The 10,233-nt window shown below is 33.0% G+C and overlaps 1 protein-coding gene across 1 annotated transcript in view; it reads right to left on the bottom strand.

Moving 5' to 3' along the window:
• LOC127712118 (NAD(+) hydrolase sarm1-like) overlaps positions 1-10,170 on the bottom strand; it is a 29,792-nt gene extending 19,622 nt beyond the window's left edge. Inside the window, exons 1-2 of the mRNA XM_052218377.1 lie at positions 10,123-10,170; positions 2,383-3,668 (exon numbers count right to left, since the gene is read on the bottom strand). Coding sequence (XP_052074337.1) covers positions 2,383-3,654 — 1,272 coding nt within the window. The 5' untranslated portion in view covers positions 3,655-3,668; positions 10,123-10,170. The remainder of the gene's footprint in view (positions 1-2,382; positions 3,669-10,122) is intronic.
• Between the last annotated feature and the right edge of the window lie 63 nt (positions 10,171-10,233).

Below are 10,233 nucleotides of genomic sequence, written 5' to 3' on the forward strand. Positions count from 1 at the left end.
AAAAATTTATCAAAAATTAATGGTTCATAATTTAATTGAAATTCAAAATTCTAACAATGATAAATGTTCAACAAAGTACATACAGTCAGGGTACTACTTTTACAAATTATTTTTATTTAGTTGAAAAAGTAAATAATAATATACTTATATAAGTAAATTTGTTATATTCATATTTCCTTATAAGGTTTGAATAATCTCCCCTTAATTTTCTCAAAAATTTACTTGTATAAGTAATTTTTTTTTACAATCCCTAAAATTCTCAAGATTTGGGATGTAAAAACATGCCTTAATCAATTTTTCTCTGGTTAGCTCTTAACTTTTTATTAGAGTTCAACGTTTCATCTCATTAATTCAACAAAGAAACTAATTGCACATAGATCTTTAAGTAATTGCGCAAGGCCTTCAAAAATTGCCCCTTTGAGGCTTGTAAATGAGCAGTGTTTTGAAGATAACAGACAAATGAGATTTTCATTGTCCATGAAATTACACTTAAATGATAAGTAAAGACATCTGCAAAGGACAGACAATTAAAAATTCTATTAGAGCAAAGAAGTCCTGAGAAATTAAAGAAAAGAAGATAGTATGACTTTTTTACTTGTATAAATTATAAGTAAAAAAAATCTGAAAGTCTTAGGGAAATAACTAAGCCATTAAAATAATTTACCTATACAATTAAGTAAATAAAATACACTTGTATAAGTATCTTACAAATTTATCTTCAACATGTTCAAGTAAATAAAAATAACTTGTACAAGTAGCATGAGTAGTACCCCCGACTGACATATTTTCTATGGTCTTAACACTTTTTTCTTAAGATGAGAGGTTTGATTTTAATTAAAGTGATATGAAAGAAGATCAAAGTTTGAAATATTCATGAAGTTATTTATATTCACCTTATTTTTCTACTAGCATGACTAGCTAAAGTCAGGTAAACAAATAGCTCTGGAATATTTCATATTACCGACTTTTGACTACGGATTATATAATTTGTCGACTGGTTACCAGGGACATCATGGTACCAAGTCAGGTAAGAGCAATCTAAAGAGGTAAAACCAAGCTTTCAATCAGTACAATTTTGGGGGAAAATTACCTGCTTAACATTTTTTTTTCACTACAAAATCACAAAAAACAGTAAACTTTCCCCTCAAATTATAATAATAATAATAATAAATTCTTTATTTAAAGAGGGTAAACTCAGTTAGTTACAATAAACTAATCTTCCCTGAGGCCCTCACATACAAATTACAATACAATCAAAAACAGATATTTACACAAAGTTAATTTACAGTCAATTAGTTCAATGTAATATTACTAACATGATAAGATATAAGGCTGTTCAAGATGTACATGTAGTCAAAAAATCAAATACAAATAAAAATAAAAGAATATACAAATACATTGTAGAAAATATAATCTTATCAGGACTGTGTTAAGTACTTCTTGATACTTTGTTTAAAAGTATAAGTGTTTTGAGCTTTACGCATTTTGTGTGGTAGTCCATTCCATAACACTGATCCAGAATAAACAAAAGATTTCTTAAATAGCTCAGCTTTTGGCTTAGGAACTATCAGATTACCTTGAGTGACGCCTCTCAGGGAGTAAGGATTATTATCTGATTTCAGTTTAAACTTTTGAACTAGGTACATTGGTGCTTCCATACGCATACATTTATATAGAAGTAAATATTTGTGGTATTTTATTCTATTGTCAACTGTCATCCACCCAAGTTTTTTAAATAAGGGGGCTTTACACCGATTATATGTTTGATTTTACTTATTTTGGGTTGCTCTTACTTGACCGAGTACCATATGATGTCCAAGGTAACCAGTCGACAAATTATATAATCCTGAGTCAAAAGTCGGTATTATGAAAGACATTTTTATAAGTTGATTTACAGACTACAGTACATTGTACTTAAAATGTCATAGCACAAACAACATGTTGTCCCATTTATTCCTAAACATGCTAAATATAAGATATGAGCTGCGTCAGATAGAAATGGACCCTATGCAAATGAATATCAATACATCTGTTAACCTATTTTGAGTTGACAAAATCTTTATGTAAATTTTTAACTGTTTGAAAATTGAGTTGATATATTAAAGAACCCTACAAAACAGACCAAAATGCATCTTTTATTTCGTATTTGAATGTTCCAAAATCAATCAAAGTCTTATACATGTACATGTATATGTGCACTTGCATAAGGTTGATTTCTATTTGACAAAGCTCATATATACATCCAGGTGCGAAATTTTCTCGCTGTGTTGAAGACCCATTGGTGGCCTTCGGCTGTTTTCTGCTCTTTGGTCAGGTTGTTGTCTCTATGATAGATTCCCCATTTCCATTCTCAATATTATGATATACCAAAGTATAACTTACTTCTGTCTTTTTCTGAAGAGATTTAATTCCTGCCTCCATTGCAAAATGAAATGCTGCTAATGCTTCAGATTCCTCCCTTTTACTGGATAATAAGGGAACCAGACGTTTCAACCATCCCCTGGATCTACCATGACGATGAGACAGGTCCATCCTCCCAAATTCACTTGGAGAATGACTAGCAATAAATGGAAGAACCAGATCTAGGGTACCAGATTGTAAAACAGCAGATTCAATTTCTTTATTTGCTACCAGTACAGAAATAGCTAAGCAGGCATAGTATCTTACACTATCATCATCATTAAATGCTAGAGGAAAGAGCCATTCTGGGACTTTGTGTTTTGCCATTTCTTCTTGGTTTTCAGGGCCACCATACAAAGCCATATTTGACAAACCAATTGCACAATGACGTAATGTCAGACGATCATTACTTCTACACCAATAAAGTAAAACATCTAGTCCCCCCAGGACAGTCAACTTTCTACAAGTTTCTTCTGATATTTTGAAGAGACTCTCCAATATTCCCGTACAAAACCGAGCCATATCAAACTCCCCCTTTGTATCAACAGCCATTTTAACCAGTATTTCTAGTCCATAGTGTGCTACTCTCTGTCTATTTCTTGTTATTAAAATTTTGTCAAGTAATCTTCCTGAAGTCTTCATCAATTCTTTGTTTTGAGAGGCACAGTTTCCTATCACAATGTCTAGAGCGTGTTCTTCACGAAGAGTGTCACATAAACTATTTGCTACATCCTTACCATGAGTTGGCATGGCCCAAGCTTGTTCCACTAATAAACTTATGTCATGTAATGCTTGAATGAGAGAATCACCAGTGCATTGTTTGATGACTTCAATTTTGGCCTTTAGTTGACTAGTAAGGTGTTGTAGACTGGAGGACCAATCAGTATTTTCTGCTGTAGGCTGAGATTCTGAGTTTTTCAATGTGTAATTGTTTAAATCTTCATTTCCTGATAAAAATACACATTTTTCATTTCCATTCTTAACAATATGATCCTGATCAATGTTGTTGATGAGACGTTGGTCTGAATGTTCTGCTTGCGACAGATCCAAGTAAACTTTAGAACATTCGGATACATTATGATGTGGTGACTCATGATTTTTCTCCGTCATTTCCTCATCATCCTCTATATCGTGGAGAAGTGTTCTGGCTGATTGTGATCTTTCTAGAGCTTTATATGGATCAGTTGGAAGTCCAGAGAACTTAGCCTCTGACTGAATCCTTCTTACAGTCCCTTTGCCTTCGACATTCTCCATAATGAAGATTTAATCTAAAAAATAACATATACTATAAATTGAGAAATTTTTTGCTTCCATTCATTATTGCGATTGTTTAATAAAGGACACAAATACAAAATTAACTATGGTCATTTAGGAAATGCTGCATCCTATTAGGAGAGTTCCAGGATAGTTGTTGGTTCAATGTGGAGATTGAAAAAGTTGTATCACGTGACAATTTTCTATGCACATGCCTATTCTATAACACTGTATAGGGAAATGAAGTAAATGTAATTATTCCAATAGATTTCCACTTACAGAAGTCAACTATGCCGATATAGTTTGACCCCTCACCCTGATGAAAACCTACTGCGAGGTGACATCGCCCATAAATATGTTGACATTTTCATAGACACTTGAGTATCGATCCAGACATTGCATAGATTTTTGACGTTTTCAAATGACTGTGTGTAAAATGAAATTAGACACTGTAAAACAGACAATCTTGGAACTTAAGTATGCTATCAAAATCTAAAATGCAAGTTTTATGTTTGTGTTAAATCTGTTTTGTTGTAATTTTCTCAATAATAAATCATTGCAAACTTCTCTGAATTTACTGTAAACAAACTAGAAAACTGAAGATGTCAGGAAGGGCCTTGTCTGAACAGTTTTGTTTCAAGCACAAAAACAAATAATTATAAGTGACACATGTACAACCAAAGCAATACATTAAAAAGGGTTTCAATTTTCAAAATTTTGATACCAGGAAAAAAATCAGGATGTATATATATGCATTCAGTAAATATCAAGTTTTGTTAAAAACCGAGATATGATTTTTTTTATGTATTATGGCATGTAGGGCAGCCATATCTTAAACAAGAATGTGTCCATAGTACACAGATGCCCCACTCGCATTATCATTTTCTATGTTCAGTGGACCGTGAAATTGGGGTCAAAACTCTAATTTGGCATTAAAATTAGAAAGATCATATCATAGGGAACATGTGTAATAAGTTTCAAGTTGATTGGACTTCAACTTCATCAAAAACTAAGTTGACCAAAAACTTTAACCTGAAGTGGGACAGACGGACGGACAGACGGACGAATGGATGGACGAACGAACGGACGCAAAGACCAGAAAACATAATGCCCCTCCTACTATCGTAGGTGGAGCATAAAAATGGTGGTCAATGGATAATTTTTTAAATAGGCAATCAAATTGGAATAGCATGTTATCATGATTATACCTATAACAAATTTCTTTGAAACCCTAGAGCACAAAATATGTTTTTTCACAAAATTTTTGATTTAAAAAAAAATAATAAAGTTTTACTGCAAATTTGACATGGGGAATCATTTTTTGTTGCAATCCTAGCTACATGTAAAAAGATTTTCACAAAATTTGACATTCTTTTAACAAAAACAAAGTATTTTATACCACTATTTGTTTCCATTTTCCCAAAAATCAATTTTTGTCTTAAGAAATCAATAGCATATATATGAATATGAAATTTCAAATATATAGATCAGTAAAATAACTATTCAATTTGTATCTATGTGACTGTAATGATTGACAACACTTTTGTCAACAATGGTCAATGTTACATAATATTTAAGTTTAAGATTTGATATTAATGCTTTGCAAACCTTTGGTCTATGGCAAATATGCAATCAACACATTGTACATGTTGTATATAGAAGAAAAAGATAAGATATTTATACATGTATAACTGCAATTAGTTCTGTGGAAATAAAGGTTCAATGTTACATACTTCAAATATAGTTATAGACAGTGGTAAATACAAACTAAATCAAAAGACCTGGAGTCGGTTTCACAAAAAAACTTACAACTAAGATTGATCGTAAGTCATGAAGAATTCATTATACTTACGACCAATCAAAAAAAGTTTTTTTGTGAAACCGACTCCTGATCCCAGTTTCTAAGACTGAGGTCTGAATTTTCAATTAGAATCAAACTACTTCTTCATGTTCTTCCATGTCATGCTCTATGGCTTCAATATAGCATTTAACATGACATGACACATGTGACATGGGATTTACCAAAAAAAATCCCCCCAAAAAATGTACTCAAATAAGTGATTTTCAAATCGCTTGTTTCAGACAATTTTGTCTAGAATAGGAGTGATCCACCTTTAATCATTTCAAGTCTTAAGATTTTATATTGTATTACTTTTTTAAGAAATATTTTTTAGATGACCCTAGGTCAATGTAACGTAGGTATTTTCACTAGCTAAGAATACTAAAATGCTTTTCTCAGACTGTTAATGATGTCTTTGCACTAAATCCATTGGATGTGTACTAATTGATATCTTATACACATGATAATGATTATTTTACAAGTTTTTATTGGCTTTGAACTAGCTGCCAGTAACTGTGAGTGCTCTCAGATCTGTATTGTGTGTCTTTAGTGTTTTTGTTAGTTGTTTTGTGCTTTGTATCGATCTGATGAGTTAAGGCCCTTTGCAACAGATTTTTATAGTTTGTATTTATGTTGTGCTGTTACACCACTGCCCCAGGTTAGGGGAGGGTTGGGCACCCATAAACAATGTTTAACCCTGCCACAGTTTGTAAATGCCTGCCCCAAATCAGGAGCCTGTCATTCAGAAGTTGTTGTTTGTTGCTGTAGATCATATTTGTTTTTCGCTTATTGTTTTGAACATAAATCAGGCCGTTAGTTTTCTGATTTGAATGGTTTTACATTTGCCATTTCTGTTGTCTTTTATAGCTTGCTATCAGTCAGGGGACTTACTTAAATGAGTGATTTTCTAAATCACTGATTCAAGTAACATTATGTCCATAAAGGTTGGAAGTAAGAGTTGTCTTTCTTTAATAATCACCTATTTAAGTAGTACAAATTTATCACTAGACTAAGTGATTTAATTTTATTGTAGCTTTAAATATAGAAAACTAATGATCCGGGGACTAATTATGTTGCTAAAATTATCAGAACCAACATCTGTGTTGATAGGACATGTAGGATGACCGGGTTATGTCAGGTGATGACCTAGTACTAAATCTAGGATAATGACATAAAAATCACTTGTTTAAGTATCATACCTCAATTTTCTTCCAAAAAATCACTTCTTTAAGTATCATTATTTTAATAACCCCCACTAATTTCAACACTTTCTGCTTAAAAGAAGCAAAAAGTTCATTTTTTCAATTTTACTAATGAAAAGATTTTATCTAAACCTATGAGTTTAAAATTTTGGTAAAACTACAAAATCACAATTTGTGACAAAACTTCGAATTTGCTACTTAAATAAGTGATTTAAAAATCACTTATTTCAATAAGTCCCCTGAATGGCTATGCTGTATGGGTTTTGCTCATTGTTTAAGGCTGTAAACTGCAATAATGATTTTTTTCCAGAAAAATAATGATTTTGTTAGAAAATCATAATAATTTTGCCTGCATGAAAATATCAACTTAAGGGTAATTTCATCTTACAGTAGGTTTTCAACAGGGTGAGGGGGTCAAAATAGAAAAGTGTTGTAAAATATCTTGGTTAGAAATCTTATCATCATGATCATTGTCTATCAAAATAATTTTAATTCGTCCGAGTGGAAAACCAGGTAAATGGAAAGAAAAATGTCATGTGATACGATTTTTTAAACCTTCTCATTAAAACAATAGCTACAAATGTATTCTTGAACTTGGTGTTCTGAGACCGTATAATTTAACTTTAAGGGATATTGTGGTATACATGCTATATACCGATTAGAACTGTGAAACTGTCATTAAATTTACTTTTGTTAATTACATACCTGCCAACTTGTCATAAATGTTTTAAATCTACTACTAGTTGACTTTATTGTTTGAATGAGAATATGTATGTGTTTAAACACCCTTTAAACTCATTTGAATGCCTGTTTTGAGTTGTTCAATTTATATAATAAAGAATTTCAAAATTTATGTCAACACCACTCATGGGGTACTCATTTTTCACCATAAATTATGAAAGTTGGCAGGTCTGATAATTTAGATGTTTTTTTGCTTTTTCAAATGTTTATATACATGTATAACATATTTTGTAGGGTTTTGTTTATGACTAAAAAGGTAAATAAACATTATTTAAATGTTCTGTGGTATATTATCATGATTATAAGGGTTTAGCATTTATTACATAGATAATGCAATTACATGAATTATGAAACTATGAACCTAGATTTTTAATTTTTTTTAAAGTATACTAGGTGCAGTGAGAATGACATGAATGATATCATAATAGACATGTAAATTTCAATTGATATTTTATAGTGTGTCTTTCTATGTTGTGCATGTTGTGATGTTACACTATTGTTTCATATAAGGGTGAAGGTTTGGTACCATTAAAACGTTTAAACCCGCTGCAATTGTTTGCACCTGTCCTAAGTCAGGAATCTGATGTTCAGTAGCTATAGTTGTCGCTTTTTAATGTGGTTCATAAGTGTTTCTCGTTTCTTGTTTTTTATATAGATTAGACCGTTGGTTTTCCCGTTTGAATGGTTTTACACTAGCAATTTTTGGGCCCTTTATAGCTTACTGTTCGGTGTGAGCCAAGGCTCCGTGTTGAAGACTGTACTTTGACCTATAATGGTTTTCTTTTATAAATTTTGACTTGGATGGAGAGTTGTCTCATTGGCACTCATACCACATCTTCTTAATATCTATGTAAGAATTAACGTAAAGTTCAAAAACAGATATAATACTAAAAATGTTTTATGTGTTTAGATAAGTAATAAATAACTGTGTGTTACCATCTCCTCAGACCAGATTAAACAAATAATTTTAATGTTACATATACATTATTCTTCTTTTTCTATTCTAATCTTATGTATAATATAAATGCCTTGATAAATGGAGTCAAATTTTGGTAACAATCCTATTATATTGGATTCAAAACCAATAGAATCTAGCTTTAGAATATAAAAATTTCCATGACATTCATGCATTTTCCAACATATGTACATCCAATGTCAGCATGGTCAAGAAGTAAGAGTTAATTGTTCAAAGATATATATGGCCAAAACAACCAGGTAACTCCATTAAAAGACTCTTTCAATTTATAAATTATTTGTACTCATGTATACCATGTATACCATGGTATACTAGATCAACATAAGTCCAAATCATTTAATCCTCTTTGGATGCCTCATCAGTGAAATCGTTCCAGACTCAGAATCCCAAAAGGGATTACAAATAATTATGATATATATGTCTTGAAAGGCTGTTTTTTACTTTTTTGCTTGATGCCTCAGAGGAAGCACTGCTACACTTTCATGTGAATGTTCCAAAAGCATCTCCCCAATGTGAAAGCATTGTAACAGATTGACACCTCAGAGGAAGCACTGCTACACTTTCATGTGAATGTTCCACAAGCACCTCCCCAATGTGAAAGCCCTGTAACAGATTGACGCCTCAGAGGAAGCACTGCTACACTTTCATGTGAATGTTCCACAAGCACCTCCCCAATGTGAAAGCCCTGTAACAGATTAACACCTCAGAGGAAGCACTGCTACACTTTCATGTGAATGTTCCACAAGCATCTCCCCAATGTGAAAGCCCTGTAACATATTGACGCCTCAGAGGAAGCACTGCTACACTTTCATGTGAATGTTCCACAAGCACCTCCCCAATGTGAAAGCCCTGTAACAGATTGACGCCTCAGAGGAAGCACTGCTACACTTTCATGTGAATGTTCCACAAGCACCTCCCCAATGTGAAAGCCCTGTAACAGATTGACGCCTCAGAGGAAACACTGCTACACTTTCATGTGAATGTTCCACAAGCATCTCCCCAATGTGAAAGCCCTGTAACATATTGACGTCTCAGAGGAAGCACTGCTACACTTTCATGTGAATGTTCCACAAGCACCTCCCCAATGTGAAAGCCCTGTAACAGATTGACACCTCAGAGTAAGCACTGCTACACTTTCATGTGAATGTTCCACAAGCACCTCCCAAATGTGAAAGCCCTGTAACAGATTGACGCCTCAAAGGAAGCACTGCTACACTTTCATGTGAATGTTCCACAAGCACCCCCCCAATGTGAAAGCCCTGTAACAGATTGATGCCTTAGAGGAAACACTGCTACACTTTCATGTGAATGTTCCACAAGCACCTTCCCGATGTGAAAGCCCTGTAACAGATTGACGCCTCAGAGGAAGCACTGCTACACTTTCATGTGAATGTTCCACAGGCACCTCCCCTATGTGAAAGCCCTGTAACAGATTGACGCCTCAGAGGAAACACTGCTACACTTTCATGTGAATGTTCTTTAGCACCTCCCCTATGTGAAAACTCTTTAACAGATAGTGGCAAACCATCATGATGGTTTTTTTTATCAGAAGTGGAGGCTCATGAACCAGATGAACAGTAGAAACCTAAAAATATCCTGCATCTTGACAGTTTTTGGCTTGACATATTTTGTTAACTGTGTAACATCAGACATTGCATTGTTATGATTTTAATATGACTGATGTTTACAATATAAACCTTAATTTTTACCCTAGAAACTTGACTAAATGACCCTCATATCTTCTTCCTTCATCAACATTAATGCGGAATATTATACAAAACGAACATTTTCCACTTTTGTTCTCTTGAAGAAATGAGAAT

This window comes from Mytilus californianus, unplaced genomic scaffold (assembly GCF_021869535.1).
Source record: "Mytilus californianus isolate M0D057914Y unplaced genomic scaffold, xbMytCali1.0.p SCAF_8, whole genome shotgun sequence".
Taxonomy (NCBI): Eukaryota; Metazoa; Mollusca; class Bivalvia; order Mytilida; family Mytilidae; genus Mytilus; species Mytilus californianus.